Genomic DNA, 21995 nt, shown 5'->3' on the forward strand with positions numbered 1-21995 from the left:
ACTTCTGGGGTACTGTAACTTAGTTCAGTTAAATCTCAATTTGCATCAACAGTTGACTAGATAAGAAAGGTTGTACCTAAAACGCAGGCTTTTTTAAATGCCTGTTTCTGTTTAGTGTATGTACTTGTTTATTGTACTATACACACTAAGAAAAAAGGGTTCCAAAAATATTATGCGTCTGTGAAAAGGGTTCTACCTGGAACCAAAAGGGGCTCTTCAAAGAGTTCTCCTCTGGGGATAGCCGAATGGAACCCTTTTTGGTGCTAGATGGTACCTTTTTTCTGAGTGTAGTCAGCAAGCGATGAATCTCTCAGAGCTGAAACACAAAACATTGCACACCAGATGTCCATGTGAAGTCCCCCAAAAACGGCAAGCACATGGCCTTTAACGTAAAGTTGGCCATTAATTAATCCCTGTTTTTCTCTCAAAATACCCTACCCTTCGGCTCTTTTACTGTTTTCAACACACTCGGGAGCTGAACTATAGGGGAGTGAAAAGCTCCATAGAAGAAGTGAAGTGTCTTAATTAAAGCCCAGAATTACCAGCGCCCTCCACCTCTCCCTGCTCCTTTCTTCCAGACCCAGAGAAGCAGGAGGAATGGTCCAATCCCACTTGAAGGCCCCCTTGTTTTCTACCGCCAATAGAAGGTCCCATTAGATACAATGACAGAGAGAGGGCTCAAACTGAAACTAAAACTCCTCTGCCTATGTCATCCCCGCTCATTATTTCCAAAATTAGAAAGCGAGAGGGAGTTGAATGTGGCTTCTTCAAATCCTCGGCATGGCAACACTTGATGCTAATTAACAGAGACTTATTGTCGCAAACCAATGTATATATAAGGGTTTAGTGGGCCTAGAGAAAAGCCCCAAAGTGAGGGCGAATAACTTAATGGATAACTGACACTCATTGGCTTTCACCCTGCCCAGCCTGGATGGAGCTACACTATATTGTCATTTTTAAAATGAACTAATTGCTACATAACTTCTCATAGAACTTGGTCTAGTCAGTCAGTTCAGATAAATATGATGCACAGTAGATGGGGATAAGACAAGACAGTTATGTTCATTTTATGTGGGATACAGAAAACTGTAAAAACTTTTATGTGGATCATACACAAAACTCCATATTCCAAAGCACCGTAGACTTGTTTTTCTAGGATCAAAGTGGAATATGGTTAGAGGAAGTAGAACTATAATCACTTGATAAACAAATAACACGCTTTCTAAATACTGTAGATATTTAATGAGTGTAGTAAAATATGCAGTTGCCATTTTAAGGAGGACGGATCTCTTCTTTATTCCAGTTAATAAATGTGACTCAATCCATCCAAAATGAAAGGCTTGAGTCCCCTGAATCCTTTCCCCGTTCCACTGTGGAGTGGCACAAAGAGAACGATCCAGAAGTCTTGGAGTCCGCACTTTCTGATGACTTTATACATGACTTGGCCGCTCACTCTAGTATTCCCAGGCAGAGGATTCGTTTTCTTTGAGACTATGCTTTTCGAATTCATCCTCATTTTAACTTTTCTTTTCACGAACGCAACGTGCCCCTTCAAACAAATCAGGCTCTCTTTTCTTTCGTGTGGTGGATAGATGAGAGAGTATGTCAGTATGTAAATTGTCGGTACATAGGCCTTTTTTGTTGTTGTTCTCCTTTTTTGTTCAACCCCCCCTCCCAAAAAATAAACAATTATTTGGACCACAAAGGAGATGGAGGGGGGGGATTCACGGAGGAAACGATATAAATCACATTTTGGGGAGTATTACAGAATAATTACACATATGCTTAGATGGGAGGCATTCATTGGGGTTCACAATATTTTAGGGATTAAAGATGTTTAGTGGTGCAGCCACTAAGGGACGGGGATCGTTGACACATTCAAATGCAAACGCATAGCATTTGGAGAGTGTAATGCCGTCTGTCTCTGGCGCCTTCTACACATTTTGGAATGGCTTTCCTGCATCTAGGCACTGGGCCCTTAATTCCTAAATATGTTCCCTCGTATAAAGCAGGGGACAAAGGCAGGCAGCTTTCATTGTGTAAAAGTAATTACCTTTGAGCTGATCAGAAGAATCTCCTCCACCCCAAACCTCTGTCCACTGCAACAGGCAACTGACCACAAATACCACAGTGTTTTTATTTGATCTCACACTTTAGTCCACCATTCTAACTTCATGGTGTAGTGAGAAAGCATAATACCTGCGGTGCTATTTTACAGGTGTACTTGTCTTTCCTCCCTTGAATGTCTTCCGAGAATATACCAGCTCAAAATACATTTTCCAGATTTATAAAACTGTGTGTTTTCCTTTCACTCAACTGTGGTCATCTGTGATGAGAGAGACAATCGAATTGTCGGCTTTTCAGCCTGCTAAATTCTGCAGCTCAAATCGAGCTCTACTCCGTCATTTCACCTTCTCCGTGCCATAAAAAAAGAACCACATTTGTATCCAGACTGTAACAGAGACTCTGGATTGTATGTTCTCTTTCCTCTCCCTGCCAGTGTGGATCTGCCTGGCTGAAGTCAGGGCCATGAAATCCCTTTTTTGTTGATGTTTAGACATGGAAATGTAAAGTATTCATGGCAATTATAGGCATGAAAAATGGATGAAATTACAGTCTGTTCGTTGAAAGAGACCGAGCGGGTGCGGAACAAAAGGCGATTGGCTGTGTCTGCAGTGTGGTGGTGGCTTTCAAACAGGTGAAGGGCCCTGTGTGTGGGATGACTGGGATCGGCACGTGAATGTGGCAGGACAACAGGCCTCCTGCTGGGCCGGCACAAAGAGGGGGCACACACCAGAACCGCCAGGACATTGACTGAAATGAGCACCCACTCTTTCTCTGAGGGAAATCTTTTGGACCTCCTCGAGTGTTACAGATACGGCACATTTCACCAAACGAAGACCTTCAAATGGGAGGTGAATAGCTTAGTGCACGCTTTCATTTCCCCCAGCCCTTTTCAAAGGAGCGGCGATATGGGATGAATGAGCGCCGCTTGAGAATATCCTCCGTATCGCCTTTCTTTCTCTTTGTATGTGTGGGTGTGTGTGACTTTAGTCCTTGTGAAATTATTAAACAAAGCTGGTGTAGGAACCTGAATGAAAGCAGAGCATGCTGAGCGTGTGACTATAATCTGGTGAATGATGTTGTGGTGGACGTGATAACGTTTTCAAAGTGAAAATGAAATGAAAAAGCATGCATTTATCCACTCACATTGTGAAGGGAATCGTATTAGCCTTGACCCTATTTGTATATTACCAGTTTGAATACTGAATTCCCTGTTCTGTTTTGTAGCATTTGTCATCTTGCTTGCTGTCAATTCTGTGGGATTCCAAGAACCGATTTCATACTTCTTCAAGATCGTCCTTTTGTTTTAAAAAAAAAAAGTATGTTTTTAGTTTAAAAAAAATACTCTATAAGTGGCAAGTGTTTTTCTGCCTTTTATATTGAATGCGTTTTCACATGAGACAGTTTAACGGTGACACGGCAGAGCACAAACAAGCCTTTCATTCAGAATCAATGTACCTCTGGGGTGGGAAAGGAAGTGGAAAGCAACTTCTTGGCCTCTCTGCGACAACCCCTTTAAGGCAGGCCATCTGATAAACCCTGTTAATGAAAACACACACACACAGATCGAGGAAAAGCAAATCATCCTATAGCCAAGTCCCATATTTCTTCTGCTGCACCCTGTGTGAAGTGCTAAGCTAACTGTGTCTTGAGATGTGGCAGAGAATAAAAGTCCAAGGAACCACTGTGGCCCTCTGTGGGTTCCATTCACAGCCATGCTTCCATGAATACAGAAAAATCTAAAATGAAACTTTCAATCTCTGCATCACATTCAGCTCCCTAAGAATGGGGACTTCCTTTTTAACAGCTTCCCCCACCAACCTTTTGTGTTCTCTCTGCTCGTAATAGTCTTTAGATTTCTCTCTGGCCCAGCGAGCGTTATAGACTGCTGAAAGACTCCCCTTTGTCACACTCCGAGAGAATTATAAGGCAAAGGGGGGGAAAAAGGAGGCTTGTTTTTTTGTCCGAAAGTGATTCACTTTAAAAGAAAAAAAGGCAATGTTTCCTGGATATGGACAAGAAAAAGGTGCATATGAGGAAGCAAGTAGTGTCCTAAAACTCCTCACCTTTTCTCCCTCTTTCAGAAAATGACTTCAGTCCATTGAAGGTCAGCATACAGAGCGTGGCTCCTGTTTAAAAATTCATGTTTTATTCAGAATCAAATGTAGTATCAAGTTGAGAAAAGGTCCCGTAAAAATATCTGGAGGGCCATTGGGACCCCCAGGACCTTTGTAAAGGGGACCCCTCCTCATCTGAAGGAGGAATGATTTCATGACTGAGTAAGAATGAAAAAACAGCCCTCAAGAACAAACCTCAGCTCTTGTGACTATTTTTGTTATTTTCTCTCTGAGCAGTAACACCTACATTGTATTCAGAGAGACAGAGAGCATTCAATGGCCTCCGAAAGAAAACCCATTCACTTCAAGGCAGCTGGGCAGGCCAAGTACTCAGTCCAGCCTCTTCACTCTTGGATGGGTTTTGTACAAAGCTCAGATTCAGAAGCCTCTGTTTCACTCACTCTGACAGAGAGTGACTATAAATTCACCTTGTGGGTATTTTTACAGAGCTTGCTAGCTTCTTGGAATGCATGCCTCAGCGTATAGACACAGTGGCATATTATTCTACTTCACTTTATCCACATTAATTTTTACTCACAGATACAAGACATATGAGAAAAGACTAAATTATGTTTTACTCATAGCGGAGTGTGTTTGGTGTGGGTGGCTTAGGCTATTGCAGAGGGCTTGCCTTTTCAGGTTTCTCCAGGCAGTATTTTAGGCACCCTGCTCTGTGTCTGTCCGTCAGGGAACTGAATACAGAGGACCCTGAAAGCCCCTCTTTAGAGGGCATCCCAGAGTTCAAAAGGTCCTGCAGAAATGTTTGGGACCTTTCTGTCCGCAGTCTTGACCATCAGTGGACAGGAGAACCACTGGAGGTTTCAGGGGCTGGTCACTTCATGAAGTCCCACGCCAAAAGAAGTCCCTTTGGGGGCGATTCCTTTATTCTCTTTATACCTCCACCTTCTCATGCATTGTGCTCTCACTGGCCACTGTTTGTATAATCTATAGCAGCGCTCCAACCTTTCATCGAAAGGGCCAGGATTTCTCAGAGTTTGAAACCGTACTCATTGCACATTGTTTGAATTGTATGTATTCTACTTCTGTCAATTACTCTTAATGCTATTGTCATTATCTCTCAGATGGATGCACAATGGAGAGCAATAGTAACAGAGTCTTTTTGTAGGTATTAAAGGAGGCCAAAGCCTATGGAGAAATTAGTGTTTTTTTTGGAGAGTCTGGGATGAACGTTGAAAATGAGGTCTGTGGTAAACACAGACTTAGGAGATCGTATATGTTTTTGTTCTATGAATTTTGAAGCATTCGTGTAATCACAATAGTTCATAAAGGTCATGTTAACTGACTGATATTATCTCATACACCAAACTTTATAAGGTCTCCTTAAAGCCTGTGTTATCCTCGTACCTTATTTTCGGCATTTATCACAAAGCCCCATTCAATTCCCCCATAGGAATGGCTGAACGAACCAGAGGTGACTCATTTCCGTTTGTTAGGACTACAAGCTGGCGAGCTCTATGTCATAGAGGTTATACAGAACATTTGACGAGGATGGTAAATTCACCACTATTTTATAACGATATAAAGAATGGCTAGAGACATTCATATTTGGGCTATCAACAAAGCATGGAATAGTCCTATAAAAGTTGCTACTTACTCTGTTTGTAGAATATTTTCTGTCTCGGTAAAGAGTGTGGTAACAGGTGGAAAAAAGACAACTTGAAATATCTTTAAAGCCGCAGCCAGGAAGGTTTCCAGTGATTTCAATGAATCATCAATGAACATAAAGGAACAGCATATGCTGAAAATGATGTCTCATCTCATTCACTTTGTATGGATCAACAGATCCTGCCCTCGCATGGTGTCATGACAACAATGATATTCAGTGGGGCAACCACATCAGAAGTTATTATACCTTTGATTCAGAGAACAAGGATACCAGCACAAGCAGCATGGGATCAGAGGTTCTCCATATGGGGGTGAGGACGGGGGGGGCAATATCACCCACCTCTTCAGGAAGTGTACTGTGAAAGCCCAGAGTAGTAGGGAAGGGGCTCCCCACGGCCGTGTGGAGTCCACACAGCCAGCAGGCACAGCGGCTGGCAGCATTATCCCATTGGAGGAGGAGATCCAGGGCTGCCAGTCCCCGTCCTCTGCTCCCCCATGCCTTTCAACCCCCGCGACCTGCCACACAGAAAAGGAGATTAGGATTAATCTTGCGTCTGACATGCTGATATTAACACCATTTTTTTCTGTCTTTCCTTTTAGTTGCTGTACATTTTTGGGCTTGTGAAAAAGGAAGGAGGGGTGGGGGCCAAAATCAAAGTCTGGGCCCTGGATTACTTCTAGAGAGGGAGGGGGCAGGTTCAAAGGGGTTTTCTTGTGATGGACACAGAAGGAGAATCATTTTGGCAGAGGACAATATAGTGTCAATATCACTCTTTTACTGATCTGATTTGGGATATGTGGGTTCAAATTGCCACGGGGAAAAAAGAGAGGGCTTCCATACTTTAGGTCTATTATTTCTCTCGTCTCAAAATGCGCACTAGCCAATGAAAATCGTTGATGTGGTTGCGCGTGATAAAACGCCACATGTTAGCTGTTCACACACTTAGCCCTACGATAACAAATTCTGCATTAGACAAACAAAGATCTTTGACTTTGTATCCTACAACCAATGGCATTTTTTTAAAAATAGGTCAACTTGGCCATGAGACATATATATTTTATACCTCCAAAATCAAGGTTTACTTTTGTTCCTCTTGGTCCGTCACAATTGTTGTGTGTCAAAGTTGCATGATGCATCCTTGACTAGGCTACTAACTACTAACGTTAGACAACTCTGGAGGCACGTTAGACCAAATTAAATAGGCACGTTCTCATATATGATAAGCAAAAATGTAATATTTTATCACACACGTCCATGTGCTTTTATGCAAACATTTGAAATTAGGTTCAGAGTGTGAATTATACCGTGACATTCAGGGGAGGCTCTATTGGGTGCACGTGCACACATTTATTTTATGGGACTAATAGTAAATACATGTCATTTAACTGTAAAAATGATGAATGAAATTCATCTGGTTGTCAAACAAATCACTTCAAAAAGTAGGCTATCTGCGGCAGCGCACATTCATCCACTTCATTTGCTGAATGGAAAGAGACATCTGTTACAAAAACCATAAGTGACATTCGGCGACTGTCATTGAGACTACTATAATCACAGATGCCAAGGGAAGCCATGCCTCCCAAAAATAGGAACAATTAAAAAAAGAACAAAAACGAATTCATTATTTTTTCATAATTGTCCTTCAATTTACAAGTGGCTCTTCATGTTTTTGTTTTGATGTACGATAAATGTACACAGAGTGCAAATTACAGGGGTGACATGAGCTCCTCTCTAAATATTGATCATTTGACCGAAACGTGCGCCTCCAGCAAGAGCATCAATCTCACCGGAGAAAGCATCCGAGCAAAACAGCGCCCCCTGTTTCTGTATGTGTAGCCCATGTATCTGATGCTGTCTGGCCAAAAAGAGGGCCACTGTTTCGCTCGCTTGGATGCTTTCTCCGGTGAGATTGATGCTCTTGCTGTCGGCACGCATCTTGGTCAAATTATCAATATTTAGAACCCCCCCCTCCCCACTTAAGTTTGACTTTTGTTTCCTTAAGAGGAGCTCATGTCTCCCCCGTAATTTGCACTCTATATAAGTTTACTGTACATAAAAAAGATTAAGTGCCTATGGATTCAAATAGCTGCCATGTACCACTATTGCCATCTCTTCCAGGTGGCACGCATCACTAAAGTGGTTGACTTGAAATCTGCACCGCACTTTAACTGTTGCTAAGCGCCCCGCTTGTGTGAAGATGTTTTGTTAAGCAAAACCCTTTTCACTGCTAGTCCTCGATGCTTGTTTCAAATAATACATATGGGATCAAGTGGATGATTTAGAATAATGCATATCAAATGCTGTTAATGTAAAAAAATGTCTTCCTCTTAATCTGAATTTTTCAAGGTTTTTGCAGCACTTCCCTTCGCACCACACGTAACACAATAAATATAATTATACATTTCAAAGGAAAAAACTACATCTCACCTGGGATTCAAATTTACCACAAACGGCGAAAATTACCAAGAACCACTGAGCTTTTTGTCCAGTTTATATTTTTCACACGTTTTTGTTCGTTTTGACTATCTGATCATGCCATTTGACCTCTCTGTTAAAGGACGTTTTCATGAAAAAGTGTTCAATCACGTCCACGTCCACCTACATCAACATCTGTAATTGGCTGATGCAGAATTTGTTACTGGAAATAATCATGTCCAGCTGGTCAGGTTAGCATATAGAGAGAGCTAAGTGTGCCAGGTTCTGTGGTGGGAACAGCTAACACGTAGCGTTTTATCAACTACGTTGACGATTTCAATTGGCTGATGCACATTTTGAGACAGAGAAAAAGTTGAAACGTAAACTTTTTATAATGTTCACATGTATGGACCCAGGGACTTCAGGTAAACCTAGCCTTTCGATAGGCCTACTCTTATTTTCAAAAACAAACAGACTAGTCAAACAACACTGTGCTCCAGAACCAGAACTGAAATCTTAATTCCTGAGCCCATATATTGTTTAATATTGATCATATTTCCTTGGTCCATTTGTATAATAACAAACAATGAACTTCATTAAAAATTACAATATTTAGAAAAGAAGGCCTCCTACCTTTAAAAAAAGAAGAAAAATAATAAATAAGCCGTAAAAAAATAAATAAAAAAAAACAATTGTTGGTGAAATTATATCACGTGAGATTCACAGCACTTCAGGCGTATTACAGTGCCTTAGCCTGACATTACAGCTCCTTTAGTGGGAAAAGTGAAATGTCATTGTCTGGAATTTTCCCTCTCCCTTTTGATTATCCCTGTGAGAAACCCTGCTCCTCCTAAAGTACATGAATAGTATACACTTCCAATTACGCTTTACACTTAACAGGGGCTAGGCCAGGGAACCCTTCAGAAAAAGACATACTCACACACAGAAAAGGCAAACGGCCTTTGCTGTTATGCAAATATATCAGTCGGTAAACGGTTAAATGCGAATTATATTTGAATTAAATGAGTCTTTGTCTTTCTATAACTGAATTGCAAGGCGAAGTCTCAATACAGAATCCCCACGCCGCGGCCACGCATATTATGCACTTGGCGAAATGCGAACCGACATGGCTCACTTTCAATCCGATTACTCGGCTAAACCACATCAATACCATCCAGCCAACAGGCGCTAGCGTCCCCCTATTCAAGTTGCCAGAGAACAACCCCAGCTCCTCCTTGGTACACAAGCGCCCTCGCTGCCGCTGCAGAGCCCCCACGCTCAACCCATCAGCGAAACTCAAAAGAGCCCTTTCGACAAGGTGCTTTCCTCAGCTCTCCAAGCTCCGGACTAAAAGAAAGCTAAAGATTGTGTCGACGTGCCCAAACTCCCACTGCAGCCCCGTCAACACATACAAGTACTCAGGTTTAAAAAATACTCTCCCCTCCAAGGACTCGGGGCTCTTTCGGTGTGCCACCTTATTGATTAGGTTTTCCCAATGTGTTCCCATTATCAGAGACGCCATGCCCATCGGGGGCACAGGGGCACGTGCCCCCTCAGATTTGTCCCGTTTCAAAATATATATAATAATAATAATAATATTGTTGTTTCTGTGTAATACTACTAGCCACATAGTAATTTTATGATGTTGGCTTATAGCCCAGATCTCCCAACCTAATAACTAGTTACAAAGAAGCCATTTCAGGGTATCAATCAAATTAGAGTAGCTAGCTTGTCTAACTACAGGTAACTGCCAAAATAAAGGAAACACTAACATACATTTTCTTCAAGGGTGTTGGGCCACCACAAACCAGAACAGCTTCAATGCACCTTTGCATATATTCTATAAGTGTCTGGAACTCTATTGGAGGGATGCGACACCATTCTTCAATAATAAATTCCAGAATTTGGTGTTTTGTTGATGGTGGTGGAAAACGCTGTCTCAGGCTCCTCTCCAGAATCTCCCATAAGTGTTCAATTTGGGTTGAGATCTGGTGACTGAGACAGCCATGACATATGGCTTAGATTGTTTTCATGCTCATCAAACCATTCAGTGACTAATCTTTGATGGGGACATTGTCATCCATTGTCATCCTATGGGGGCATAGCCATGGTTGCCAAAATAATGGCCTGCCCTGCATTTTTATACATGACCCTAAGCATGAGGGGATGTTAATTGCTTAATTATGTCAGGAACCACACATGTGTGGAAGCACCTGCTTTCAATATACTTTGTATCCCTCATTTACTCAAGTGTTTCCATTATTTGGCAGTTTCCTGTATCTTAGGTGGTATGCCTCCTGGCAAGATTGGTAAGACTTTAGAAAAGCAAGCCATAACTTAATGTACTGAATAAGACTTTACCCAGATTTTAGCAGAGATGCAGAGAAGCATATTTAGTTTATTTGAAAAAAGAACCACCAGTCAGGAGGATACAGACAGATCAAGAGGTATGCTTAGATACGCAGAAAAATATACACATTTTTTTACATAATATTAAGCATACTGATTATGGCTCTAGATAACAGGATAAAGCTGTTTCAGGTGTTTGAAAAATACAAAATTCTACAACTTCTGGGCAGGAGCAGGGGGACTAGCCGCCCTCCGCACCACCCCCCAGCCTCATGTACTTTGTGCACCCTCAGATTTTTCGGGTACATGATGCCCTGGACATTATAATGATCAATAACAATACTTACACAGTTAGCATGACTAAGAGGTGTTAGCAACCAGCCCTGCATTCACACTGGTGTTGACAACCACTAAGATTCCCCCCTTTTTGGGCTTTGTGGCAGCGCTTTGGTTTTTCGTGGAGCACATTTTAACCAGAGGCGTTCACAATACTTTTCTAAACAACCTGCCAGGTGCAGAGGGATCCCTAAAGATCCAGCTAGGCAGTGTAATGCTATGAGGACCAAACATATTAGAATGTTTATTAAATATGTCCCCTGAGCTCCCATGACTGATTTAAGACTAATGAGTATTCTATGAGGGTTTCAAAAAGTCCAATGTTTTTAGCCATCTATCTTAATGAGAGAAAATAACCAAGTTTTGAATTGAAATGGTTAGTTGAGCTAAGGGAGGGTACAAAAAGACAATATTGAGGCAAATGTTTCCCATATACAGTACCAGTCAAAAGTATGGTCACACCTACTGATTCAAGGATTTTTCTTTATTTGTATTATTTTCTACATTGTAGAATAATAGGGAAGACATCGAAACTGTGAAATAACACACATGGAATCAATGTAGTAACCAAAAAACAAATCTAAATATATTTTACATTTGAGATCCTTCAAAGTAGCCACCCTTTGCCTTGATGACATCTTTGCACACTCTTGGCATTCTCTCAACCAGCTTCATGAGGTAGTCACCTGGAATGCATTTCAATTAACAGGTGTGCCTTGTTATTAAAAGTTAATTTGTGGAATGTCTTTCCTTCTTAATGCGTTTGAGCCAATCAGTTGTTGTGACATGGTAGGGGGGCTAAAAATACCAAGTCCATATTATGGCAAGAACAGCTCAAATAAGCAAAGAGAAATGACAGTCCATCATTACTTTAAGACACGAAGGTCAGTCAATCCGCAAAATGTCAAGAACTTTGAAGGTTTCTTCAACTGCAGTCCAAGTGTTACCACGAAACCCATGTGTCAATTGGTAGAGCAAGGTGCTTGCAATGCCATGGTTGTGGGTTTGATTCCCATTGGGACCCGTAAGAAATTGTATGCTCTCACTATTGTAAGTCACTCTGGATAAGAGTGTTTTCTAAATGACAAAAACGATATATATAGTTAACTAAGCAAAACATAATTATGAATATATGACCAGATATAGCATGGACTAACTGACATTGGTAGGGGTTCGAGAGGAAAGCCATCATAGACAGATTGGCTACCAATGAAATTGGGGAACAGGTGCATCGAGAGCAACACACACTGAAACGCTTTGTTCGTTGGACTTGTGCCTCTCTCCGTTTGAAACGGGGGTTATGTTTAAATGCAAAGTTAATATCGATGTAATGCTGGTCAGAGCTTCTCTGTGTTTTAGACCATTCCTAATCCCTTCAATGTTCCGCAGTGGCCGGATCCTAGTCAGAAACAGATGCTGAGCCAGACTTGAAGAGGGAGAGCCCGCGCAAGCAAGGCGGCTTAGCGAAGGTGTTAAGACCAAAGCAAAGCAGCGTGTAAAATAAATACCATGCAAAAACACAATTTATACTTGATAATTATCTTCTAATAATATAACCAATAATAGCCCACGTTACTTTTTAACAGATTTGGTAGTATAGTGTTTTAATTTGTAATTTCCCTGAATGTTGTCATAATTTGCAATCATGATCAAAACCCCACCTTATTAGGGATTTATTTGATTAAAGGAAAATAATTTAATTTGTCTAAATGCAAATGATGGGCATCTGCTCACTAAGATGGCTACTCTTAAATATATTGAATAGACTGGCAGAGTGAAAATCAGGTAAAGAGTCCAATATATTCGGTTAAACAAATAGAGGTTGCAAGAAGGCAATATATATATTTTCAAAATGTTAAATCACTTTACTTAATTCACCTGAATTTAAAACAGTTATTCTAGTAGGCTAAACGGTTCAAATAATCATGAGGCAGTATTAACGACTGAATCATTCTCATTTTAATGCAGCCACATCTTGTGTTTAGGGACAACGAGGGTGGGTGGTGAGAGTGCACCTTATGTGGATATAATATCTTAAAATGGGTTTAAATCTTTAAATTGGATTAATTCAGCGACTGACCAGCTGTTGTATCTCTATTTGGTTAAGAGAAAACAATCGTGCTGGCTTGGAAAGCTAGTAGAAATTAGTTTCGGTCACTGGGGCTAAGCTATATTTCCTGCAAACCATCTGCTTGATTTGTACAATAGGGGGATTTTCGAGGGATCGCGAAAGAATAAAATGCTTTGAACATACCAGTGATGTTTTTTTTTCTTCTGTGAAGGTGGGTGCTGTGTTAAGGTGTCTTAATATGGGTTTGGCTACAGTTTTGTCTTTGCCCTGATAAATACACGATTCAATGGTCTGAGAGTAGGCTTCATCAATGTTAATGTGGAAGTCTTTCTGAGGATGTTATTATTGTCATTGTCAACGCTATTAACCTGAAAATAGGATAAATAGTCCAAAATAACTCAATCGACCCTGCTTGCGTAACATGCAGGACTATTGGATCAGATGGATGAATAGTGGGTAGCCAGCCTACTAGTGTGAGATCATTTGTCAAATATATTTAAATCCTTACAATTCATGTTGTTGTTAGTTATGGAAGTACGCTACCACACTGTAAACAAAATCTAGTTGTTTCAACTATTATTAAGTAACTGGTTTCATAGCCTTTTTTTGTTTCCTCAACTTTTTTACCTAAATGTAAAAAAATGTTGTTAGCCCAAACTTAGCTTCAACATAGGAAAACGTAGGCCAAAAAAATCTGTAAATTTAAAATCATGTGTTTGCTCAATTTGTCTCGTGTGTTCTTTCAACTAGAAATTATTATTTTGGCAAGTAACAAACGGTTGCTGGTTTGAATTCCCGAGCCGGCAAGGTGGAAAAGTCTGCCCTTCAGCAAGGCAGTTACCCCCAACAACTGCTCCCCAGGCGCCAATGACGTTGGTCATGTTTTTTCAGGTAACACTTTGAGCGAAAAGTTTAGTGAACAAAAACGAAGGAGGTGGAACCAGTAACTTAATAATAATTAGTTGAAACAACTAGATTTGTTGGTTTGTTTTGTTGTTGTTTTTACAGTGCATGCATCTATCTTCCTGGGAAGCGCCAATAGAGCACAATTTCATGGAGATTTACCTTTTGCGCCATCACTTAGGACACACCCGGGCTCTCTCTTCCCTTCGCATTCAAAGCAGAACAGTTGACTCCTCAGAAAGAAATGTGTAAGGTAACCACTTGAAAATGAATGGTTAGAACAAACCCGAGAGCAGCAGTCAAATACCATTAGTTTGCAGGTCTTAGCCAACAGGCCTCAGGATTCACCTCTCCTGTCGTATCACACAGAACATAACTTCGAAATACTGTATATTCTTCCTCAAATAAACTCTGTTGTTAACTTCCCCCCTGTTTTATGATCTATTTCATCAATGGGCGTTTATCATTTTCCTTCTGCAAGCTATCCTGAAACGTTTTTGCTTTGACATGAAATGAACCCACGTGTGGCCCAGCATGCGTCTGATCGAGCCCTCTAAACAATGTCTCCCACTCTACCCGCAGTATACCGTGCAAGAAAAGTAAGTAACGGAAAAAAGTCATGCCCTCCATCTATTTGTTTCAACTTGTTTCTAAACTTTTAACTCTTAAAAATATTATCTGACATTAATTGAATGACAGCCGTGTAAACTATGTATAGCTGCCATATTATAGGCTACCCAGTTTATTGGTGATTTATGACTAGGCCTATACATAGGGTACTAGGGGGTAACTAGTTCCCCTTAAGAACAATGTCTAATTGATGACACAAAAAAAACATTCAGGAAAAAAATGGTATGTGGATGAAGGTCATGCTTAGGTGCATAAACTATAAAGGGAAATAAATGGCTACAGTTTACACGTTTTTAGTTATGTCATGAAATCTTGTTTTTAGAAAAGGGGCCTTTTTCTTAAAAACCCCCAGTTACCCTGGTGGAAGATTACGGCATAGTGTTTCATACAAGTGTGTTAAAATCCATTTAATCCGTTTTATTTACAGCTTTGTTAGTAAGTGATACTTAAAAGCTAAGTCTAGTTGTCTTATTTTAACGATTTAAATCAAATATGAGGGGGAAATGGTGTTGCACCATTAATATCTGCACTATGAGGAGACTTAATGTAAAGTCCCTTTCTAACTCACCTGCAAATTAATTTTATTTGTCCTTTCTTTGTTTTTCCTTTTCCATACCATCCATTATGTACAATTGCACTAAATTTGATTTGAATAGTGCAAGATTTTAAATCCCAGCAGTCTTTAAAATTACATTCGGGAGCAAAAGGTTTTCAACAGCTGTTTTTAATTAATACAAAGAATAATATATTGGAATGGAATATAAATAATACAATTAAATAACATTGGAATATAACATTAACTTAACTAATTAACTCAGTGTACCATTGATGTGGCAACTCTCTTATGCTCTGCTATTGCACGATTCTAATTTGTACCTGTAGGTCACACATTTTTTATCTTTTACTTTTATTTAACCTTTATTTAACTAGACAAGTCAGTTAAGAAAAAAATCTTATTTATAATGACGGCCTACCCCGGCCAAACCGCCGGACGACGCTGGGCCAATTGTGCACCGCCCTATGGGACTCTCAATCATGTCTGGTTGTGTATACAGCCTGGACTTGAACCACGGTCTGTGGTGAAGCCTGCAGTATTGCAATGCCTTAGACCATTGCGCCACTCAGGAGGCCCCAAATAAAGCTATTCCCACTCACATTGAAGCACAACTCATGAGCCCACCTCCTGCACTGCTCACACCTAATCCAGTCTCCACCTGTGGCTAAAAACAGGGGGAGAGATACCAATTGAAAAGCTCTCTCTTAAAAATGTAGATAGCTACCTAGCTATATGACATAAAATGCTGTGTAAAATAGTTTAAAGGTTCTAAAGTTGCATTAACTTTAAAGCTATCGGTCACCAATTTAAACATTTACAACTGAAATGCAAGTTACATTATTTACATTATATTTTTTCATGTATTTTACCTCAGATGATCTCGTAGTAAGGTTAGAAGCTAGTACTCCTAGCAGCTTATGCTAACTAGCTAGCATTTACTACTAGTGAAGTAGCTAGCGAGCAAGTTAGCATAAACTAGCATTAACTGGGCTAGTCATGGGGAGCGGGGGTGAGTTGCCCCCAACACACTCATCCAACTTGTACTACTTTACAAAAAAAATATATATTTTTTTCTCTCTAAACAAGTGGATTATTTATCTTAAGGCCTTCCTACTTGTACATATGTATTAAAATATATAGATCCAACTCCACTGGAATATATCTACATCTTTTTCAAAATGTATATATATTTTTTTCGATTCATTTACCACAAAGGATTTTGTCACAGACAGGGAAAGTGTTGAGAAAATAATTTGGTGACATCTTGTGTTCTTTATGTGAACTTCAGGGGGGGGCAGTTGCCCCAGGAGGCTCGTTACCGCCTACTACCCTTACTGTCATGAATTTTTAAATAAAAAAGGCCCTGTCCTTTCTTTTTCTTTTTTTATAGATAAATCATAGGGTTCATTCTCGTTCCATATAAAGCTTATAATGACTGTTAAAAGATCATAAGCATCTAATTAGGCTCAGTGCTTCTTTTTTTGTCCTGTGTTTTGGTCTTCCAAGAAATAGGACACTAATTGCCAAGGCGCACAATGGAACACAACAATTATTTTGAATAAATTCAGTCATTAAATTCAAAACCGTTTGGTGTCTTACAGCCCAAATTCACTTTCACTAAAGAATGATACTCTAACCGCACATTGAAATCAAGCTGAAAACGATTTTCCAGAAAGTTACTTATTGGATAAGAGATAAGAGATAAGAGCGCCAAGGCCAGAGCTGCACATTATTTTCAGCGGGACCATCGACATCAAACGTGATCGCTCAGATCAACAGTTTTAACACACCAGTTCAAATGCTCGGATATGAAACATGTCTGATTTCCAATGAGAAAAACTGATTGGTACAGATGACAAAGCCTATTGTGCTCATAATATCCTACTGAATATGCTACAAAAAAAATAATAAACAAGAGAAAAAGGTCATACAAAAAAATATAATACAGTCGGCTGATAATAATCATCACAAAAACAAGAATAATTATGATCATCATCATAATCATTATCATCATACCATAATAATAATACTAATACCCTAATAATAAAACAATAGCCTAACTACAATAATATTTTGAAAACAAGTGAATGCGGATAATATTTACAATTATGACATTTTTACAATCAACTTTTGTGGTCATGTAAATTGTCTCACAATGCAACGCATCCTAATAGAAATGAGGCAATCACTATAATATCCTAGTTCCTCTAACAAGTCCGAAACTAACGAGATTATGCAGTTAGGTGCTCAAATTAATTGAATAGATATTTTTTAATAAACCCTCTATTCACAGACTAACGTTGTTTTGGAGTCCTTTAAAAATAACATGTTTTATTAGTTTGTGTGTGCTGCCACCATTATCACAGTGAAAGTTATACCAGAGGGGTAAGTATATGTAAAACGGATGACTACACTTTCTTTGTTATAGGACATTGTCTAGTCTTTGCTTATGAAGTCTAATCCAATCATAAATTGTTTATTCGGACCAATCAGGAGGCACTGAATTTCCCCTGAAAGAAATTCACGTCGAGAACTTTGTTGAACTTCATTGTTAGGCTGTCAGTTTCGAAAGGGCTTTGGTAAAGGTCCACTATAAAACCCTTCCTCTAAAGGGAAGGGCCAGAAGAGAACTGTGAGTCTTTCCACTTGGATCCTATAGGCGAGGGGAAACTCCTTTAGTGAGAAAGGGCTCTTTACAATTACTTTTCCTTTACCCATCCAAACTGAGCAATGATGTTCCCTAATGCACTTGCGCCTCCCGCTATATGCCCAAGTCTTCTTCGACCGCCGGCGGGTCTCTCTCTGCCCCAGTCCTTGCATTCAGCTTTCCCCGTCCACTCGAGCTTTTTGGTGGAGGACCTGTTGCGGATCAGTCGGCCGGTGAGCTACTTCCACCGGACGATTCCCTCACCCAGCTTGTCTCCCCTGGCATCAGGAGCCACCACGCTGACCTGCAGTCATCACACTCACCAAGCTGTCACCTCCACTTTAGCACAGACAAGGACGGGTTCTCCTCAGACCGCACTCTCCATCAACCACGACCCTAACTATCTGAAGTTTGGAGTTAATGCCATCCTAGCACCATCAACGAGAAACGGTAAGATTATTGCGAAAGTATAGGCTAATGTAAAAATTGTTAAGAGTGAATTTAGCCTACAAACAGGCGAGCTGCTTTGAATTTATGCAAATGCATGGAGATGATGTATATTTTGTCTATATGATTGAACGAAACGAAATGACAGACAATTAATGTAAATGTTTCTTTCATTTTGAATCACAGCATCGTCTCCACGTTTAATGCATCATGCTATGCACACAAAAGCCTTCCCTCTGCCATATTTTGACTGTTCGTTTCATCCCTTCATCAGAGCATCATATTTTCCAGGTAAATCCACTTAACCCTGTCATGCCCATGTATTCAGCTGATGTTGTTGAACCTAATAACAATCTGCCTTTATTAGTTGAACCTAAGGAGAATACAATAATTAGTTCAGAGGTTGGGAGCCGTAGAACTCCGTGGAATCAGTCTCGCCAATTTGATGCCCTATTTAGCAGTGCTGACATTTTGCATCAATCCCCCTAATCTACAAATTAGCCGCAATTGTCATGGTCTAAATTTGAGGCGGATCCCCTCTCACAAGGAAGCTGCTGGCGTCTCTTCATTGCTTCTTTTTCCCACCGAGCCAGTGAACTTAGCTACTGATAACTCACAAAGCTTTCAGCACCATGACCAATTGGTCAGCTCCCTCCGGGAAGCCACACTTGACTTAAACATGCTGTTGATAGGCATTTACCAGTCATGGACTAATTCCCCATTAGAGGCTATTCACTATTTCAATATTCTCACAAGACCACATAGAGTGTTATGCATGTTTATGCATAGTGCTGTTGTGAGAAATCTAAAGTTAGCAAACAGTAAATGGCACAGGATCCTGGAGTAATGTAGTTCAAATATAATGACGGGCTAGCTAATGCTACAATGCTAGGTGTTATATATTTAAAGATTAAGAATAGCTATAGTGAATTCACACATCCTTTGGCTTTTGAAGTCAACAATAAAGATAGTGATAAGAATAATCTAAAATGGCTACGCTATAAGGTACAGATCTGTGTTAAGAAGACTTCTTTTGAGAGCAATAAAACAACTTCAGCCTTATGACTAGCTTTTTGTGTTGATTTGATGACAATGATGGGACAAAAATAGGACCCAGCCATCACTAGGCTATTCTCCTGGACCCAATTTCCTAAAAACATTTTTAAGGCTTAGTTAATCGTTAGAACCTTTGTAGGAGCATCGCTAAGGGCTGTAATTCAATCCGTATCACAGAAGTTAAGCGTTACAGCGTGATTGAAATGTAATGGCAATGTTCCCGTGTTGGCTGAGACAGCATTCACGGTAAAAGCTGCATATGTCGGCTCAATAGGAAATTACTTTTAAATGTAGCCCATGTGGCGCAATCTGTAACGCTTCAGCGATACAGATTGAATAGAGCCCTAAATATCTGAGCTGTTTCCCCAAAACCATCGTTATAGGCCTACTAAAGTTGCAATTGAAAACGCTCGTTATTTACCGACTGCATCAGACCATGTAGAACAGCTAAGAGCGTCTTTAGATGCTTTTTGCCCTTCGCGTCACTTGATATACAGCCGATTCCCAATAAACATATCAAGATGTGTAGGCCCTACAGTATCTGTCTCTCTGTGACCACCGATAACTTCAGAACGATGTTGCCTACAATTACAAATTAGCCAATGTCTTTGCAGTTGTTACAAACACGCGTAGGATAAAAATAGACTTAAAACACTTGAAAACAGAGGGGACTGCATTCAAATATAAAACAGTAGGCTACATAGGCCTATTTTTTTCCCCAATAGTTGACTTTTGAAATCAATATCATGTTCAATCTATTTAGTTATATTTTGGCAATTGTAGGCTACTGTATCATAGGCTATGTAAATATCTGCCTCAATATATTTAATGATGTGTAACAACATGTGCGCAATTATGTGCCAAATCTGTGATTTAGGCTAGTGCTTTATTAGAGGGTAAGCCATTGGAATCGCTATTGGGAAACCGGGGCCAGATGATCTAGGCATGCGGTTGTGTTTAGTTTGAAAGTTTAAATCTCTTTTGTGGCAGTAATATATGGCTTTAGTGTCCTGTCCTAAGCCTTTTTCAGTTAGTTCATTACTACACAATTACCGTTCACGCTTCATCAGCCCCTCTATCTTTCATTGGGGCTTTCGAAAGGGATATGCCTTTTTACCATACCAATGCTATAAGGGACCAAGCAATGTGCTAATTAGCTGCTTCGTGCCAATTCATTCAGACGGACTGCATTTAAGAACAAAAAACCCGTCAATATTTATAGACTTCGAGAGACTTTGCTTTAGACTACGAACGAATTCGCTTTTATGCACGTTTATCCCCTCCACCCACTCCCTGAAAAAAAGAAGGCTAGGCTACTTTGTTACTTTGTTAGCCTATGTGTGCATTTAATATATAATATATGCCATTTAGCAGACGCTTTTATCCAAAGCGACTTACAGTCATGTGTGCATACATTCTACGTATGGGTGGTCCCGGGAATCGAACCCACTACCCTGGCATTACAAGCGCCATGCTCTACCAACTGAGCTACAGAAGGACCTGGAATGACACGACGCAAAGCTAATGGTATGTTTTTTTCTTTTAGCATCCTCTTCAGTGGTTCCTATCCCCGGTACATTTTCATGGCCGCTGGCTGCAAGAGGAAAGCCCAGGAGGGGGATGCTACGACGGGCAGTGTTCTCTGATGTCCAGCGCAAAGCCCTGGAGAAAATGTTTCAGAAACAGAAATACATCAGCAAACCAGACAGAAAGAAGTTGGCTGCAAAACTTGTGCTTAAAGACTCACAGGTAAAAATAATAAAACAAAAACAACCAGTAGCCTAAGTGAATAAGACCCACATCAATGTAAAATATTCATGTTATGTATATTTGGATTACTGGCATGTTATAATATTATTAGAATAAACCATGACTAGATAGCCTTATAATATTTAAGGTGTTTTTCAAGGTGAAAATCTGGTTCCAAAACCGAAGAATGAAATGGCGTAATTGCAAAGAGAGGGAGTTGTTGTCGTCCGGAGGTTGCCGGGAGCAAACCCTTCCGACTAAAATGAACCCCCACCCGGACCTCAGTGACGTCGGGAAGAAGTCTTGCGAGGAGGAGGTAGACGCGTACAGCCCGCGCGCGGCCTTCTGCCGCTCTCCATCAGAGCGCGAACTTTTGAACAGTGTGGAGTCGCATCTCTCTTCGCCTTGCAACTCCAGCAAGCACTCCGACTTTTCAGAATCAGAGGAGGAAGAGATTACAGTGTCTTAATTATGAATAATACACACGTTATGTTTGTATAACGTTGTTGGATCACATATATTGTTGCATATATTGTATATATAGACATTATTACCCAAATTAGATCCACACATCCTTTGATTTGAGTATATTATTTGTCCGTGATATTACCAATTCACCTATCCCTATACATACATGTAGGGGCCATATTGGTTGTGGTAGATATTTCAGTGCTTATTAAGGGATTCACTTAGTAAATTAGATGTATTCTTGCAGCTTTTGCTATTTGTACCATATTTTGTAAGGGCCACTTTTATATCAAGAGGATTATACCTGATTTAAAGGCTTATATTAGATGCATTGCTTTTCATCTATGTAGATGTTAAATCTATAACTTAAAAAATAAATATATTATTTGTATGCTTTGTTTAAATGTTGTACTTTTGAGAGTATTTTTTCAAATAAAACTAAAATGTAAAGAACAACTGCTGCTTTCTTGACAATGGTACAACAACCAGAATAACACTTAAAATAGTTTCATTATATTCCCACTATAACAAGTAAACCATGTTTAATAAGGCTTGTCACT

General features: G+C 40.0%; 1 protein-coding gene and 1 long non-coding RNA gene across 2 annotated transcripts; one reads left to right on the plus strand and one right to left on the minus strand.

Annotated features, from left to right (window-relative positions):
* Window positions 1–4135: 4135 nt before the first annotated feature.
* On the minus strand, window positions 4136–8384 carry LOC118400734 (uncharacterized). The gene is made up of 3 exons (XR_004829084.2): window positions 8236–8384; window positions 6148–6323; window positions 4136–4193 (listed from the first exon to the last, which is right to left on the minus strand). It is a non-coding gene; the product is annotated as an uncharacterized LOC118400734 (long non-coding RNA).
* Window positions 8385–17638: 9254 nt separating this feature from the next.
* On the plus strand, window positions 17639–21876 carry LOC118401003 (homeobox protein DBX1-B-like). Its single transcript, XM_035798096.2, has 4 exons — window positions 17639–18165; window positions 18349–18453; window positions 20765–20967; window positions 21128–21876. Exons 1-4 carry the CDS (start codon window positions 17799–17801, stop codon window positions 21434–21436), a joined length of 984 nt encoding a protein of 327 aa, XP_035653989.1. The 5' UTR covers window positions 17639–17798; the 3' UTR covers window positions 21437–21876.
* Window positions 21877–21995: the final 119 nt, after the last annotated feature.

Source organism: Oncorhynchus keta, chromosome 22, assembly GCF_023373465.1.
Source record: "Oncorhynchus keta strain PuntledgeMale-10-30-2019 chromosome 22, Oket_V2, whole genome shotgun sequence".
Classification (NCBI taxonomy): domain Eukaryota; kingdom Metazoa; phylum Chordata; class Actinopteri; order Salmoniformes; family Salmonidae; genus Oncorhynchus; species Oncorhynchus keta.

Bases quoted from the DNA above. Each gene is read 5' to 3' on its own strand.
- LOC118401003 (XM_035798096.2), top strand. From the start codon at position 17,799: ATGATGTTCCCTAATGCACTTGCGCCTCCCGCTATATGCCCAAGTCTT. The intron at 18,166-18,348 runs GTAAGATTATTG...TTTGAATCACAG, and splicing joins AGCACCATCAACGAGAAACG to CATCGTCTCCACGTTTAATG. The intron at 20,968-21,127 runs GTAAAAATAATA...GTGTTTTTCAAG, and splicing joins TTGTGCTTAAAGACTCACAG to GTGAAAATCTGGTTCCAAAA.